At 33.9% G+C, this 17,948-nt stretch overlaps 2 protein-coding genes and 1 long non-coding RNA gene across 5 annotated transcripts; 2 read left to right on the top strand and 1 right to left on the bottom strand.

The window, feature by feature from the left end:
- The first annotated feature begins 186 nt into the window (after window positions 1–186).
- Window positions 187–3,225, top strand: LOC105162238 (uncharacterized). Of its 2 annotated transcripts, none has more exons than XR_016065466.1 (6): window positions 187–484; window positions 756–880; window positions 1,499–1,606; window positions 2,545–2,625; window positions 2,715–2,789; window positions 2,870–3,225. It is a non-coding gene; the product is annotated as an uncharacterized LOC105162238 (long non-coding RNA). The 2 variants fall into 2 exon arrangements; XR_847826.3 differs by having other exon boundaries at window positions 190–484; window positions 759–880.
- A 7,740-nt stretch (window positions 3,226–10,965) lies between these two features.
- Window positions 10,966–13,146, top strand: LOC105162309 (uncharacterized). Its single transcript, XM_011080319.3, has 4 exons — window positions 10,966–11,277; window positions 11,440–11,619; window positions 11,948–12,121; window positions 12,902–13,146. The coding sequence occupies exons 1-4, from the start codon at window positions 11,200–11,202 to the stop codon at window positions 13,001–13,003; spliced, it is 534 nt and encodes a 177-aa protein (XP_011078621.1). The 5' UTR covers window positions 10,966–11,199; the 3' UTR covers window positions 13,004–13,146.
- Window positions 13,147–13,900: 754 nt separating this feature from the next.
- Window positions 13,901–17,706, bottom strand: LOC105162239 (uncharacterized). Of its 2 annotated transcripts, none has more exons than XM_011080234.3 (4): window positions 17,336–17,706; window positions 15,020–15,076; window positions 14,634–14,922; window positions 13,901–14,457 (listed from the first exon to the last, which is right to left on the bottom strand). In XM_011080234.3, the coding sequence occupies exons 1-4, from the start codon at window positions 17,360–17,362 to the stop codon at window positions 14,162–14,164; spliced, it is 669 nt and encodes a 222-aa protein (XP_011078536.1). In that variant the 5' UTR covers window positions 17,363–17,706; the 3' UTR covers window positions 13,901–14,161. The 2 variants fall into 2 exon arrangements, with proteins under 2 accessions (XP_011078536.1, XP_011078535.1); XM_011080233.3 differs by having other exon boundaries at window positions 15,020–15,063; window positions 17,336–17,702.
- Window positions 17,707–17,948: the final 242 nt, after the last annotated feature.

Below are 17,948 nucleotides of genomic sequence, written 5' to 3'. Positions count from 1 at the left end.
CACAACATCCTCATCTTCTTCGAGGGCCAACCACACCCCCCGCCCCCTACACCGCTGCACGCCTCTATTTCCACCTTAAGAGCTCCGCCTCACGACCGGAGATTTTATGCAATTTTTTATTTTTATTATTTGGGGTTAAAAGCAAAATACACCCTGTGTTATTGATAAAGAGCAAATTACTCCCTTGTGTTAAAAAAAAACGCAAAATACCTCCCTGTCAATTAAATACTGTAGCACACTGCCTCCCTACATGAATTAAATATTGGTGAGAAGGGTAAAAGACAAAAATACCCCTCCTTATATTTGAAAATGCTGACTTTAGTCAAACCTAGGGTTTTCATATTTTTGTTTCTAGCAAGAGAGAAAGAAGCGTGAGAGGCGATTGAGAGGCGACTGAGAGGCGACTAAATCCACCACCACCGCCGGCGAAATCCATTCAAACGTCGTTGCCCGCGACTGCAACAACGATTTTCGCTATCTCGAGGTCAGTTTTCTCTATTTCAAGCTCCGATTTCCCTTTCCCTTCGCCAAACGCCGTCGCTCAAAAAATAATCCCGATATGGCCGGATTTTGAAAATCCTTTTTCTGAATACTTTTGTCGCAATTTCCAGCGTGGTATGGCCAGATTTTGGAGTAAGAAGCCGGGCTCCTTTGCTTTTCATTTTATTGTAATTGCTGTAATTATTGTTGTATTCCAGCGTGTATATTACTGTAATTATGCAATATTTTGCTGCTAAACTGTGTGAAATTCGCAGCAGAATGTAGAGAGAAAGTCATTTGGAAAGAATTGAGAGAAAGAAGAGTGTAATTGCAGCAGAAGTGTCTAGCTTTCTGTTCTAGCATTCTTGCCTTTCTGGGGACTTGAGGATTCATCTCAAAGGTACATTTCAACAAACACCTGGTGTCCATTATTTTTTCTTGGGGTTGAACAGCTTGTCTTTATTTCTCAATCCCATTAAAGAGCATTTTGTGTCCGTGTTTTCTATTTATGAGGCTGCTATTTTTTTTGTTTGTTCATTTTATTTAGTTTATTTGTGTTTTATTTGTTGTTAAATTCCCTGGCTGATTGTGTTGGCGTACCTAATTTTCAGTATTTTAGTTGTTAAATTGTGGGAATTGCTCTGTTGGTATTATGTTGTTTTAAAGATTGTGTCTTTCCCAAAGTACTAGAAAATGGAATGTGAAATTTGTTTGGGTCAAGGATAAAGAAATATTGGGTGTCAATTTTTCTGATTGTGAACTGCAGGGTTTGTGTTTTGAGTTATTTGGTCAATCAAGATCTTGCACTGTTCCTGAAGCATTTGTTGTTTCTAATGTTCTTGTGGTGTTTATTAGTGACTTTACCTCGGCAAAAGATGAACTCAGAATTTTCTGCGTAATTTTTTGTTGTGATTTAAGTTGTTTTTCTTTCAATAACAGAAGTGTCTAGGTTTCTGTTCTTGATTTATCATAAATATTTTATACAATAACGGCTGGTCCCTTTTACTATATCTCGCAGTTCATAGTCTAGAGCGGATCTGCTGACACTTGGTTTGGCTGTGACCAATATTTTGAATGGTCTTGTGTGGGAAAAACTGACAAAGCATCTGATTTGGAAGCAGTTAAGGTAGGCATTTCTATCTATACTGTTTTTTTTTATTCCATTTTGTGGTCCCAAATGTGTTGGGTCTATTTTTTTAGTCAATATATACTTTGATTAAATAATGTTATGCTTTTATTGTTATGTACATGAAAAGCACCCTGTGTCAGGGTTTTGCTTCTTGCTGAAGCATTATTAAATGTTTTTTTATTGTTGGGAAGTTACTGTGCTTTTATTGTTATGGTTTTGCTTCTTGCTGAAGCATTATTTTTTTTGTGGTTTGTTTCATTTATGTGCAGATGTTTCAAACACATGACATAAATTTTTGGTGGGGTGGAAAATTTGTAAAACATCCTAAACTTAGTTATGTAGGAGGGCACAAGAAAGTATTTGAGAAATTAGATTTGGATTATTTGGGTTTATATGAATTAGGAGAAATGTATGAACAGTGCGGGGGGAAAAAGTCAGTGCTTAAATTTTATTATAAAGATCCCACTCTACCATTAGAATGGGGCATAAGACAAATTAAAGAAGAATGCCCTGATATTTGTTTGGTTGACCTACAAAATTGTCATAAAAACTTGGATGTTCCAGTAAATATTTATGTAGAGGAAGAGGATGTTGAACCTATTCTAGTCGTAGATAGCTAAGGTAATCCAGTTGAAAAGGAGCAGGAAGAAGAAATTAGATACTTGTTAGATGGAATAGATTTTGATGAATTGGATGGGGATGGGAATGAGAGTGAGGGTGATGGGAGAAAGGACTGTGAGGGGCAGGGGGTGGGGGGGGATGAGTGTGAGGGTGATGGGAGGAAGGACTGTGAGGGGCAGGGTATAGAGGGTCAGGGATTGGATGGGGTTGAGATTGAGAATGAAATACATCGAAAGTCGAAGTTTTTCAAGGTTTGTGTCAATTTTTTAATATGTCATATAATCTGTTATGTAACAAAATTAATTATTTTTCAGACAAATGTTGTTGTTCCAGTAGAAATCCCACATGGATCTCAAGCCCCCCCCACTTTAAGTCAGGAGCAACCAAGTAAAAAGGTAACATCAAGCATGTTCAATGAATTATGCTGTTTCTGTTTTATCCCTTCATCGTTTTTCTTAAACTCATTTTTTATCACAATTTGCAGGCTACATCAAAAGAAAAGAGAAAAAACAGCAATGTAGTACAACCACCTGCACCTGCACCTGACTTTGCAACCCAGGTATGTTCTTCTTTATTAAAATACTTTTTAACCAACCCAACTGTAACAAATATTTTCTAAATTCAAATTTAATGTAGCAGCAGGTAGGCTATCAAGGCCCTAAAAATGCATCCTTGTTGGGGAATGATACTCCAGCAGCTTCTTCAATACCTGCAACTAGGAGATATAACAAGAGGCCAACTATTTCACAAGTTTTGGACAAGATAAAAGAGAGACAAAAGAGAAGACAACAAGAGTAGTTTAGACTGCATCTTCATCTTGTAAATGGCCTTTTTTTTTGGGTAAATGGCTTTTTTTTTTTTGGGTAAATGGCCTCCTTTTGTAAATGTGAAAAAAACTGTCTATAATATGGCACTCAGTTCCTTTTGTAATGTGGCAGTAACAAAAATATCAAGTTTCAATCCTTTCTAATGGAATTCAATTTTATGTTTATCAATTTTGTTTAGTGTTGATGTTTATTTTTTCTGTACATTTTCAACTTCTATTTCTGAAATTTAAGCATGAGGAATCCGGTCACAAAATGTCAAAAAAGTTAAAATACAGAATGAGGCAGATGACCTTGAGATTTTCTCTGTTTTAGAGAAAAAAACGTGAGAAACAAGTGGAAGAAGGAGAAATTGCAATAACATATGAGCAAGTTGCTGCACTTTTATTTGAAAAAAATGCAGGGGGGTAATTTGCTCGTTACACTAACACAGGGGGGTATTTTGCACTTAATCTCTTTCATTTGATGAAAGAGGGGCAAAATTGTCAAAAAACAATATAAATATGGCCCCCAGTCGCAATATTGGCGCGTGCGCCACACCTTCCACTCGCAAGGGTCCAATTGCTCCAATAAAATTTTCACAGGGAGGTAATTTGGTATTTTTTATATCACAGGGGGGTATCATGCACATTGCCCATATCACAGGGGGGTGCGCTGTATTTTTCCCTTATTATTTGTGAAGCTTGTATATGATTAAAATAATATATTTTAAATCATAGTAATTTAATAGTAAAAAATAGTAAAGATATTACTTCTTTCTTTTTTGGACATTCGTTTGAGTTTTTATCATTAATTACTTAATTGAGTACATATTTTCAACTTCGGCTTTATTTAAATATTGAAAAAAAATATATATATATTTCACAAATTAATTTTATTTTAAGCAATTGTATATCAATAAGTAATTTAGTGGTTTTTTTATTTTTTTAAACCATTCACAACTTACAATATAAAAATATAAATACTTTAAAAATAGATACCCTTTATAGTCTTTTACATTTAATCATGTGCTATAATCCTTTAAACCAACACCATATTATATTATCAAATAAAATATCCCACATGCAATACCTCAAATCAAACATCATATAATGTAAGATAGGATTAATAATTATTCAATTTTCGATCCTATCTAATCCTGTCACGCCTAATCCTATCACACAAACCAAACGATCATTTACAAATATAAAAAAAAAATCTAATCTTCCCCCGACCTCCTCGTCATTGTCCAGGGTGGGGGGTTCGCCGGAGGCTGTGACGCGCTGACAGTCGAGGCACTGGCCTCATCAACATCATCATGGTCATTATGTCGACCATCATTGTCTCCAGCCTCGTCATCCTATCCTCCATCTCGAAGCGTGGCGGTGTGGTGGTGAAGGTAATGTGTAGGTCTAGCTCGAGTTGTGGGCCTCAAAATTAAGGCCAAATTCACGACCTTTGTTCTTGTGTCCGTCCGCTGCCAGTCACAGCTACGCTCGGTCATACCCACCAAGCCCTCAGATGAGGCCGGAGAATCCTGCCCATCGCCATAGCCTGAGGTTGGTGATCTTCCAGCAGCTTCTAGAATGTCGTCTACAAAACAAGCAAAAATAGTAGTATTACAAAAAATAAACAAACAAAATATTTTAAATAATTATTACCTACAGTCACTTGCGTTGCCCTCGGTCCACTCCAGCTGGCGTTGGTCTTCTTATAGCATTTGGAGAATAACTGATCTGGTTCACATGCTGATTGAGATTCGACTCTAGTACATTAAAGAAAAATTAGTAAAATATTAATAATTTATTAATAAAAATTTAAAGAAATAAAAGTACTTACCATTTTTTTTTTTGTTCATGCTGACAGAGGAAGGTCTCGCACAGTAGACAATAGCTACCGCCGCGGGTTAGCCGATCGATTGACCTTGTTTTCCGCCCGACTCATCCTTAAAGTTTGCTCTAGCCCAATATAGATGCAGTTAGTGTTAGACCTTGTTGGCCAGCCATATCGGTCTTGTCAGCTAGCCCAGACGACGGCGAACCACTTCCGGATTAACTTGCCTGCCCACATATGGAAGACCCGCTATATGGACTCATCTTTACGGTTCCACTAGTACGTCATCTGCAATATCTTAGAAAAAGACAAAAAAATTTAAAATATTCAAAGGAATTTAAATTATATGATAATATAAAAAATTTAGAAAAAAATTTACATTCAAGCTCTCAAACAAAAATTATTGGTGCTCTGGCGACACTTGCCACAAACATCCCCAGGGGTGGGGATAGTGTTCTCGCACCACCGCATTGATGTGTTTGTGAAATATGCAAATAGACCTGAAATAACATGTTGATTAGTCATTTTCTAAAAAAAAATTATGCAAAAATTACATAAAAAAATTATTTCGCATACATAAAGACTGATATACCAGCGCGTTGATAGTGGGGGGACTACTGGTAGTGGTGCAGCCCATGGACATACAGGATCTGCTAGCGATGCGGCAGTAGATGGTCCGACCTCATCTGGACCAAGTGTGCTGGCTAAGGGCCAGCCATGTCAGGTGGTGAGGGTGGTTGGAATACTGCTTCTGCAACTTGGGAATAATCACCGGTGGTGGTGGAATCGGCGGGCTATAACCGCTGCCTCGTCCACATCCTAGAGGAGGTGGATCACCATTAGACATGATTTATAAAATTATAGTAAATATTAACTGTTGAATTTTTATAATTAATATAATATATAAATTTTTTTAACAATTATAATTTTCTCAGATTTCATAATTGTTCTAATTATTTAAATATTCTAATGATTATTCTAATAATTATATAACTAATCTAACTATCGGAAAAATTTTGAATTATCGTAATTAATATTATTTTCCTATATTTCTTCTAAATCCTTATATCTTATATTTTCCTATATCCTAATAGTATGTATAAAATATATATTATAATAATTTATTTATTATAAAGTATATTATATTAATTGCAGTTTATTATAAACTACATTATAATGTGGTCTAAATCTCAATTTTTTTTTCCTAAAATTATATTTGTTTTTCCTATTATTTTGCTAAAACTCAAAAATTTCCTAAGATATGTGCTAAATCCAATAATTTTTCTAAAATATATAAAATCCAAAGAATTTTTTTTTTAATTTTCCAACTTTCTAAAATTTTCTAATTTATCAAAAATGACATAAAAATATAGTAAATTGCAAGAAAATGCAGAAAAAAACAAAAAAAAATTTGAAAAATTACAGAAAAATTAAAATAAAATCTGTAATATATTCAGAAAAATTAGTTTGTAAACCCAATTAACAATTAACCAAATAAACCCAACAATTCATAATCAACCAAAAATTACCCACCAAATATTATTCGACAACAAATATTACCCAACAATATATACCCAAAAATTCAAGAAAATTACTATTTTATAAATTAAAATTTTCAAAAATGATTATTTTCAGAAACTTTTTAATTATAAAAATGACACAAATATTGAGAAATTACATAGATTACACAAATATTCTAACTTCCACATGTGCCATGTCTCTCCCACTTACCAAAAAACTTGTCCACTTTTTCTATAATATTTAGCCATTTGACCTAGAAAAGGTCAACATGGGTTAGGGCTTCAGGCATTCAAACCATGTTCAATTAACTTGTCAACAAATTAAATTGAGCCCATTTACTAATTTTGTTGGATTTAATATTTAATCTAATTAAATAAAATATCCAATAGAAAGAGCTCAAGTAAATATTTATAAATATTCACAAACCTAAAATACACTTGATTAATTAAATGAAATCAATCCACTTAATTAGTTAAGCCCGCAGTCAACATAATTAGTCCAGCTAATTATTTTTAGCCCAAGTCTAATCAATGAATCCAATCCACTTTTTAGACAAGTCCATTCCTAATTAATCAATAAATTCAATTTATTAATTAATTAGCACAAGCCTTATTTAAATTAATCCAATCAATTTAAAACACTAAATCCAATATTCAATTAATCTAATTAATTAACTTTTGAACTATCCATATAATAGATTATTCCTCGTAAATAATCCAATCATTTATGCTCTCCAAGAAATAATTTATTCTAATTAGATTAATTCACCTCTTTCGAAATTAATTACAAATTAATTTTTTCACTTTTCGTGATTTGCTTGTGACTTTTTAGGTTCCCCTCAGCTAGACTTGGGAGTGAGACCAAAATCATTAATTAAACTAATAACTAATAACCAGAAATAACCTACTATTGGTTGTCGTCTAACAACTATTTATGACACTAGAGGCTAGGTGAATAGTCCCCTATGTCGATGAATTAATTTAAAAATAATGATAATTATAATAGTAATGATGGTTGAACAATTTTAATTATTTTAATTATTATTTTATTATATATATAATGAGATCAAAAGATTTAAATAATAATTACGATATCTTAAAATTCCGACACCCTATTATAATCAAATTTAAATATATATATATATATATATATAAGATTGTATCTATTATATCATATCAATTGGTATGATTTAAAATCACATGGTTTAATTCAACGATGCACTATCTTGAATGATTACTCTTATGTTCCGAGTATGATATCTCGACATCCGTATATCCGACAAGTCTAAAACTTTACCAAATATATTTTTCTGTAAGTTTGATCATATCTGACGGTTTGATCTGAATTTTGATGGCCCAATTAGCCCATGTTGTTCAACAATATAAGATGATAGTTATATCAATGTAATACTAACATTTATAAATATATAAATTTGTTGCAGATTGTGAACATATATTAACTCAACTATAAAATATTTTTATGTATTTCAATTGCATTATTTCAGATAATGGATAAATTTTTATAATTTTAAATTGTTCAGTATGATTTTTTTTTTGGTATATTTTACTAATTATATAACTACTAAACTAATTAGTAGTATATATTTATAACAATAAATTAAAATTTCATACTATATTTTGGTATATTTATAACATAGTATACACACTATGCAATCTATTTTATTACCTATAAATTTATGTAAAAATTTGGTGAATTGATCCCATGATTTAATATTATAATAACAATTAAAAAAATTATACCAAGTTCGAGTCGAGCTCGAGCTCATCATGTAAGAATTGAACTCGAGCTCACAAAAAAAGGTCGAGCTCGACTTATTTATACCCGTAGTCTCAACTTCTTTACCATTCACTTCCTAGAAGCCTGATATTAACCAAGTGTTGTGTCATACAACAGACACGAAATCAATGTTCAGACATCCACATCTATGGAAAAAATCTCCATTTATGGTAGGGATAATTACATTTACACCCATTGATCTATGACCTGTTTAACAAACCACTCATATCTTTTAGATAATTACACATACACCCACCAAGATTTTATTATTACTTACACAAATCATCCCTTACTTTTTTGAAAAATTACAAACACCCCTAAAAATATTAGCATTATTACACAAACTACCCCTATTTTTGGCTATTAGAGGTTATTTCTGTAATTCTACAAAAAATATGAATGATTTGTGTAAGTAGACCATAAGTCAGGGGGTGCAAATATAATTATCCCTTTAGAGTATACTCTTATTAAATCTTTGTATTTTTTCCATTGTTCTTATGAATATTGAGATTAATCCTTGTATTATGATGCCCCCTATCATTACCATGACCATAACCACCTCACTTGCATAAAAATGACCACATGATGAACCATGGTATTGACAACACCCCATTCTTGAAAAAGCAGCATTTATAGCTATGGGGAAATATTAACCCCGGGCATTCATACATGATAAATATATATATATATTTGTAATAGTATAGACTTTATAAATAAGGTTAATTTTTCAAAATATATATTTTTTTTTGATAAAAAATAGTACTTCACAAAAAGAGACAACTCTCCTAGAGCACTAGAAAGGGGGAGCATTCGAGGAACTATTCACTAATTTTGATAGGGGTGTGTATGGTTCCATAAATTGATTCAATTGTGCTCAAGTTGAAATTTCGGTACGGTGGGGTTGATTCCTTTATTTAAGCTAACATGAAGCATGTTACCCTCGTATGATATTCTAAATGTACAAATTATTCTTTTACAGAAAAAAAATAGTAATTTATTTTCAAATATTTTTAAAATACAACAATTTAACCTCCTGTATTTTTTAAAATGATGCAATTAACCTCCCTAAATGGGGTAAATTGCTTCATTTGAAAAACATAAGGGGTTAAATTACAATTTTTTTTATAAAAGGGCAATTTATTCATTTACAATATCACAGGGGATAAATTGCATTAAGCCCTATAATTTCTATAAAGTCTAGCGGTTTAGCTCCTTTAAAAAAAGTAACGAGTTCCCAACTTTGTCTCAAATATCTTAACTAGTTAGTTTATTGTTTTCAAATTAATACAATTTGTTATGAGTTTCGTGACTTTATTTTATTCAAGAATTTCGATATATTTTTTTAAAAATAAGATCTTACGTCTTATAAGTTGAAAAATCACTACCTTTTTTCCGTATTTTATAACGTGCTTTATGTCTATTTCATTAACTTATCTATTTTTGTTTTTGTAAGAGAGTAAACATATTGAAAAGAAACATCAGGTAGGATCATCAAGACAATCCTTCTGAGTTGAACTGCCATTGTGCGAGGCCGAAGTATCAGCTGGACGAGGAACAAAAGCAAAAGACCAAAGAACTAAACAATCCAGCCTGTTGATGGTTGACAGACAATCGTCCCGCGCGGAGTTTCACGGCAGCAATCACCGCAAGCATCTCCGCGTGATCTGGGCTTGCTCTGAGCTGGAAATGCTTCAATCCAAATCTAGCCTCAAGAAAATAAAAGATTATTTCATAATTTAGGAAACTAATACAATTTCGATAGCGTATTTTGCAAAGTTCTGAATTTACCGAATAACAGGAAGAAAAGATTAACTTTTTGCGGCCCAAGTAAGTATTACTGAACCAAATTAATCACATAATATGTAAATTTATTTTGTTTAATTACTATCGTTCTTTTTTTATTGCACACCATAACAAGTATATTATACTTATCATATAATAGGTCACTCTCCACTGCACATAACGATTGTTCTAATTTGGACTAGAATTTTATGAATAGAACCTTAATAAATTAATCTTTTTTCCTAAAACCAATATAGTCTCTAATTATCTTCGTTTTTTTATCTTTGCATCATAAATTTCATATATTGTTTTATTCCAATTCCTCAGTCAACTTTTCGGTGAAAAAAAGTCATCGAACAATCAATATTTTTAATGATAAAAATAAAATGATCAATTCAAAGTTTAACTCTACAGTCACTTAAATTTTGAAAATTGTCACGTCAAATGATCCTCAATTTTGCCGGGGAAAAAATCCTGTCGTAGCCTCCCGCTCAAAGCGCAGGTTCCTGGCTACTGTGTAAGGCGTGCTATTTTGTCCCATAGCAACAAGATTGTACAAATTTCTGGCAAAAATCAATGACTATTGTAACAAGATTATGTGGCAAATTGACAAAATTACAGTGATCAAACATAAGTTTCCAAAAACAAGCCATATTTTTCATGCGGGAAATTCTAGTCCGAACTCGACTGGTTGGATCTCAATCAATTATATGATAAATACAATTCACTTATTATCATGTAACTGACATGAGAGAAAGTGACTAATCATATAGTAAATATATCACATTTATTCTGTAATTAATTTGATTTGATTAAACTTGATTCGAGCAAGAGTTCGAGTGAACACGGCAGAAGATTGGATAAAATAAAATTATCATGACGAGGAATGGGAAAATAAATTAAGTTTGACAAAAGTAATAAATGGGTTTGGTATTGTACCGCGTGGGAAGAGGTCATTCATATAATCATATTCCAATAATTGAAGCGTTGGGCAGCTGTTGCGAAGCATAGCGTGCGATGGAGAGGCTGAGGCAGACGACGCAGTTAAGATACGCCAATACAATAATGACAACAAGAGTATGGGCATGGTAGTTGCCATTACTAACCAACCTCAATCTCCAATCAATCTCATCTACTCAAATCTTCACTTTATCTTCCCATCTCTCTTTCATACATATAACCTAAGAAGAAAACCTCACAAGAATTTCTCGAAGCGATAGCACGACGACGGCCATGGAGCACGACGAGAGCCAAGAAACGGCCGCTACGTTCATGCCCGTCATCCCACGATTGGATCGTCTTGATCGCCTTGTATGTGATTCCTTTTTTTTTTTTATGGGATATGGAAGGTTCTTTTTTTTCCGGTAAATATAAATTTCATTATAAATGATAGTACATCGGTATAATACAACATGGAAGTTTGGTGTTTACGTGTTGGATGAGTAGTGATGTTCTTGGTTTGGAATGTTACAGCTGCAGCTTTTAGAGGAGAAGCATAGCTTGTCAAGGAGAGATTTCTGTGGCAATACTTGTGCAGTGGATGCGGGGAGCAACGTCGACGAGTGCAAGACTCTGTCGTCGGCTCTGGACGAAGTCCACCGGAAAGGCACGCTCATAGAGCGGCTCGTCCTGCTTGAGAACCGAGTACTGCAGGTTTCTTGCAACTACAAAAGAAATTGATTATTCTATATATTATAAAAGAATACGGCTTATAGCGGCTACTGATTCAACCATGGTTGAACCAAGAAATGTGAAACTTAAGTGCTGATCACCAGTTAAAATATTTATCATGATTATTAGATGTGACTAGAGTTTTGACCTCGTGGGCCGGGACAAACAGCCAATCACAAACTGCAGTTAATTACTTTTTACGAGACGAAAAGTCGTATTTCTTATAGCCTAATAGAATGCAATAATATATATATCTGAGAAATATTATAGGTTTGTGAGAGTTGAAGTAACATCCTGTCTGGCCTGGCAGTTGAGCCTGGAAATGGACGAAGGGAACACATCCAAGTCCAGCACTTCAACAGTTGAAGTTTCAGAAATGACAGCCAAAGAGTCTGAACTATTATCCATTCCCAAGAGACAGGACGAGAGTCCACCACCACTCACTGCTCAAGAAATGCAACTTCCTGCCATGACTCCACCACAAGTAAGACCCTCTTTTTTGGTTTGATAACGTTCAACCGATCAGGTTAAGTAGGGATGGTAATGGGTTCGGGTTAGACTCGGACTGGCCTGAAAGCCATAAGTGTGTTTTAAGTTGGATTTTGGATCCAAACCAATTCTTTTAATGTATTTTATATATATTTATATTAAGTATATTTATACGTATATGAAAAATTATGTATATGTTTTATTTATATTTATGTATAATAGACAAATTGATAGTTTATCTAAAGTTAGATAATGATTTAAAATAGTATATAAATGTTTTAATGTATATAAAAATAATTAACCTATGTTCTTAAAGTTCAAATATTTTAAAGCCTAATACATGCACATATAAATTTATAAAGAAAAATTAGTATTTCAATAATATTATTTTTAATACTTATAAAGTTATGATATTGTTGATTTTTACAAATTAATTGTCAATATTTTAAAAATTTTGAACCGTGTACACAAGGCTCTACCTATTACGCCCCATATCCAAGAATTTCGAGTTTTGGCAAACTTGACCTTGACTGGATCGGAGCCCATCCTACTCACTTAAAAGGTTTAAAATCATTAATTTGGGAACACAAATAACTCTGGTTAGAATAACTTTAGTTTGGTCAAATTAATCAGATCGATATTGTATGTCCTTATTTAAACGTCGTAAAATGACTCATTACGAACAAATCTATGTCTCTTTAGTCCTAATTTACTACCCAAGTTCTTACAATTTACGTTGTATTGAGTGTAAAACTTGTGGCTTTCCCCTTTGTAGGAGAGCGTTGTTGTAAGAGAAGGAAGTCGTCAACACAAAAACAAAGGAAAGAAGAAGAAAGTGCCAAAGAGATGGCTGGGACTGTTTCGACTTACATGCTGATCTTTTATTTTAGGGTGTCGAGTAAGTTGGTATGCTCTTATTTATTTTTATTTTTTTATAAATAAAGGAGGATTAGAATTAGTTCTCCAACGACATGTAATAGGTTTCTTACAAAAATAAATAAAAATTTGAACTTCCTATAATGGTGTTCTAAATAATAAATCCTTTTATTTTTTTTTATGTTTTATATTTTTAAGGTAAATTACATTCGACGTCTGAAATTAGAGTTCATTATACAGACACCCACTTGTCTTACAAAATTATAAATATACCCCGTGGAGTTGTAACCGTAATACATCGACATAAGGAAAAAACTTGCACAAACAACTTTCGTGCATTACATTAATAATTGTAATTTTTCAAAACACTCTAAATATTAAAATGCAATTATGTCGATGCCCTCAAATAAATAAACATATATATATATATGTGTGTGTGCACGCGCGCTTTAATTAATATTTCATTTTGTAAATCCTACTTTGATTTTTATTATATCCGGAAAATAATAACATTTTGATATAAAAACTACAAATTTGGATAGAAACAATTACAGAATTAATGCTCTCAATGAATTAAAATCCACCAAATATTTAATGTTTACACCAATTTTAAACTGCAGCTTATAAAGATTCAGAGATTTCATTCATATTTGTGTGTGTGGCCCATTCACAAGTAATTAAAAATTAATTATTATTTTTAAAATATTTAATTTTATAAATTATAAAAAATGTCAAGAATAAAAAGAAAAGAAAGTTGTAAGAAATTAAAAATTCGGCAATATAATGTCAAAAATAAAAAATAAAAAGAGAGAAAATGAGAATTTGACAACAGTAGAAAGTCTGCTGTTTTGAATAATAATAGAGTATAGATAACTGCAAAAACCAGCAAAATGCTGCATTAAAACAAAGAACAACGCCTAATATGTATATATAGATAGCTGCTTATTACATTTCCACTGCCATTAGCATCTTTGGAACTAAATAACCAAATACCGAAGGTTATAACTCGCTTGGAGGCTATATAAAAACACTGCAAAACCAGCACTGCACAGGAGTCGAGCACCTCGATATATAGCTGCTACTCGCGATGTTCACCTAACCGAGTTCTAGAAATGGAAGACTACTTTTCTACATTTCATGTTAAAAACACATACGGTATTTAGGCATCACCTGGGATATCTGGCTTACACATGGGACAAGGTGGATCTTGTCTATCCTCAAAGCTCGTCTTCTGTTCCAGGCAGTCAGCGTGATAGGCGTGACCACAAACTAAAACGGCTACCACAGAGAGATCGTTGGATGAGATGGAGTTGTTGAAAATGAAGGGGTTCTTCCTCAAACGCTTCTGACATATCCTGCATTCCATCTTTCGCATGTCCCCAGGTACTGCATTCTGCGCGAATGAACTTGTTGACCTTATCCTCTCTGGTTTCGAGAATGTTCTGTCCCTGACCTCTGAAACTCAATGCATAAAAGTGAGGAATTTGGAAAGAATATATAAATGAGATGTGAGATGTGAGACGTCACAAGATATCTTTCAAGGCTGCATCCTTTAAAGTTTCAATTTATGTACAGGAGAATTCAGATAATTTGTAACTTGTAAGACATAGACTTAGAAAGAAAGGAGCCACCTCTATACGGGAAGTCTGGAAGGTCTTTACTATCAAGTTTGAAGGACAACTTAGTATCATAGACAGGGGTACTCTTCCAATTAGAAGGAGATGCATCAGAATGGTTAGTAGAGCTCCGTCTAGAATAGTGGCGGCCAAAGGGATGACGAGAATGTCGCAACAATATTGTACGGCTGGAACCATGGCTTTGATTGAGAGGTGATTGGTGGCCTGGTGGCCTCTTAACAGAACCATCCATAATGGACGGTAGAGACTGTGTTGCGCTGCTTTCAGCTCGGTCAGAAGATCGCTGCGGATAATAAATATTAAATATAAAAATGTGTGTGTGTGTGTGTGACTGGGAGAGAAGGAGAGAGAGAATCAAATATGAACTATGATAAACAAACCTGTTGGCACTGCAGATCCACTTGAGGTGCATGTGATATGAACTCTAAAATCCATAACTAAAATACGATCAGCAATCATTCCATTGATTACCCAGATTTCAGTAAATAAACAAAATGCAAAGTGCCGAATGACTATTCATCACAAAAACACAAAAGACAAAAAAATGTGGCAACCACATATTCTAGACGACAGTTGCACCACAAGAACCATTGAGAAAATAAAAATCGAACATGCAAAACTAAGTATCATTCTACTGCTTGTGGTGATGACAAAAGATTGGAACTCCCTACAGTTAAAACAATTTTCCCATGGAATGGACAAAGCGTATGGCAGGACCGAAGTGTTCAGATTTCAAATATTCTCTGAACTTATCCAGTACCTAGTCAATGTTAAAGCTCTATGAAAAAATGCGCAATGCAACAACGGTGTGTCAATGGCAATGAACCAGAACTCTGAAGTTCGGTCGCATAAGAAAAAGAGAGTCTGGAATGAAACATGAAAGAAGGCTTTCCCAAGATGGAAAACCCAATCCACGCTATAAAAGTAAGAAAGACCAGTGTCAGTGTTTCTAAAAGTTTTCCATGAGATTTCATCGAACCTCCTCAAACCATTGCACAGAGAACACTGGCCCTGTGCCTATCATGAAACTTAAACCTCAATCAGTCACAATTCTCAACTAGAGGACTTCCAGGGATTGCCAGCTAAATATGGATCAAACTAGTCTCTCTTAAATGTGCAATATCGTAGATGATCGGTGGAACCTATTTGGGGATACTTTTCTTAAATGCTTAATTATTTCCGGACAAAATTATGTATCAAGTCCATTGGTCGGTTATCATGATCTTACTTAACGAATCAGCCAGCATGCTGCTGGAATCTTCCACTTCAAAAATTTTTGGTAGTTCATGGGATTAAGTGTTAGTTGGAGGGCTGCAAGGAGATACTTTCATATTCATTTGGGTAAACATGTAATTTTATCATCCTATACCAGCAAAAAGAGAATTTACATGTATAATATTCACGATCATATCCATAATATGCCGGACACAGATGGAACACTTTCAAAAGGGATCATCCAGATACACAGTTGAAAGTAAACAAAATAGCAACACTATGTCAAAGACAAAAATGCACAAGACATGTTGAACTTGGGACGAAAGCAACTATGGGTAGGGAAGATAAACATACTTCCGTGGGATAGGACAATCTATCTTATCGTGCTTGTAATATCCAAGTATCACTCACCCAGTGCCATGGTAGCATATCTTTGCCAGCATTCATAAGTAAAGGTGTGCATCAGCAAAGACCGCATAAAGAGAAAGAAGATTTGAGACTCTTCTAAGAAGCAAAAACATAATATAATTTCACAGACACCTACTCTCACTCACAAGCATGAATCCAGAGATCAAACAATCAGCCCATCCGTGATTTATCAGGTCATGCACGACCATATAACCAACATTTTCATCTTGCTATACGTCCAATACCTCTGACAGCATTTCCAAGTAAGAAGGGCTCATTTAGAAGAACTCCAGCAAGGAAAGGACAAGTCTTTCTGAAGTATCGAAGAGACATGAGAGAGGCAGCTCTTCTCCATTAAACCATCAATTAAAATCATGCACCATTATCTTGCCTAACCCCTCCTCCCCAACCATACAGAAAAAAGAATAGATATCAATTCTTCTATTCTTGATAGAAACCGGAGACATATTTCCTCTAGTCATGAAACTGCTGAAAACATACTCTACCTTGAATAATTTGAAGGCACCATAGTTCTAAACTACAAAAGAACTCGGAACTGAATATCCCAATACTGCTCACTACCCTCAACAACAAAATAATAACGAATGCCCTAATTGAACATCTGGCGACGTTAAGACAACTAGTCAGCCTAATTTCAGAAGACGGTGCATCCAAAATCTCCTTTACTAAGAAGGCAACGTGAATCATTTCATGCATTAATGGTATTCAGTAAAACCTACCAAAGAAGAAATCATTCCAACCTATAGTTATCCATACAAGCATGTAAATGAACCTGTTCTTCTGGAAAAATGAAAAGAAAAACAGGGCGATTGATTTCTTAATCAGACAATCAAGCAAATTGCTTCAGAATGAAAGTTTCCACCCACATTACAGCAGCAAACAACGTAGCGTGAAAGCCCACCAAGAATGGATCACCCGATGACCCAAAACAATTAAACAAAAAATAGAAAATCCCCATTTACCAAGAATTCATCATCCAAAATCCAATGATCCGAAATAAATAGGAATTCCCACTAAAATCTCCCATGAAAAAGAACATCATATGAATTTACCTGAGGGTGGTGGTGCTTTATTGTCATCGACACTTCTCTTTCTTTTTCCCATTATCTTATATATGTGTGTGTGTATATATATATATCTTAAAAACCCAAAAAGTAAATTTGCACAATATAGTAAGAAATAAATGCCTATTAAAAGATTTTGAGGATTGAAAGGCACATAAGATTGAGGGTTTAGGTGATTAATGGTTTAAGGGGAGAAATGGGTATGAAAGGCGCAGCGGGGATAGAGCAGCTAAGAGCGGAGGTGCCAATCAAGAAAATCTAGCAAGAGAAAACTCGAGAGAGAGAGAGAGATTGTGTGAGAATGTGAGCACTTGGCAGTTAAATAGTGAAGGAAAAAGGAGATGAAAAACGGTGAAAGAGTGGTAATATTCGGGAGATTAATGATATGCTCTGTTTGGCTCCAATCTCATTTGGGATTCATTTCTGAAGAATTTGTTTTATGAAAATATGTTCCATTTCCACCTCATAGGATGGGAAGATCACGAATATGATTTTTCTTTCTTTTTTTTTTTTTCCTGAAAAGTTGATTCGTTGATGTGAAAATTAGAATGCTGATGAGAATTTGATCTTTTTGAAATGTGGTTTGGATGTTTTTGAAGTA

The sequence above is a fragment of the Sesamum indicum genome, linkage group LG5 (assembly GCF_026168435.1).
Source record: "Sesamum indicum cultivar Baizhima isolate 11 linkage group LG5, ASM2616843v1, whole genome shotgun sequence".
In the NCBI taxonomy this organism is placed as follows: Eukaryota; Viridiplantae; Streptophyta; class Magnoliopsida; order Lamiales; family Pedaliaceae; genus Sesamum; species Sesamum indicum.
The sequence above is the reverse complement of the archived record's forward strand: the minus strand, read 5'-3'. Positions and strand labels throughout refer to the sequence as shown.

Bases quoted from the DNA above. Each gene is read 5' to 3' on its own strand.
- LOC105162309 (XM_011080319.3), top strand. From the start codon at position 11,200: ATGGAGCACGACGAGAGCCAAGAAACGGCCGCTACGTTCATGCCCGTC. The intron at 11,278-11,439 runs GTATGTGATTCC...GGAATGTTACAG, and splicing joins TGGATCGTCTTGATCGCCTT to CTGCAGCTTTTAGAGGAGAA. The intron at 11,620-11,947 runs GTTTCTTGCAAC...CTGGCCTGGCAG, and splicing joins TTGAGAACCGAGTACTGCAG to TTGAGCCTGGAAATGGACGA.
- LOC105162239 (XM_011080233.3), bottom strand. From the start codon at position 17,387: ATGGGAAAAAGAAAGAGAAGTGTCGATGACAATAAAGCACCACCACCC. The intron at 15,064-17,335 runs GTAAATTCATAT...TATGGATTTTAG, and splicing joins TAAAGCACCACCACCCTCAG to AGTTCATATCACATGCACCT. The intron at 14,923-15,019 runs GTTTGTTTATCA...TATTATCCGCAG, and splicing joins TGGATCTGCAGTGCCAACAG to CGATCTTCTGACCGAGCTGA.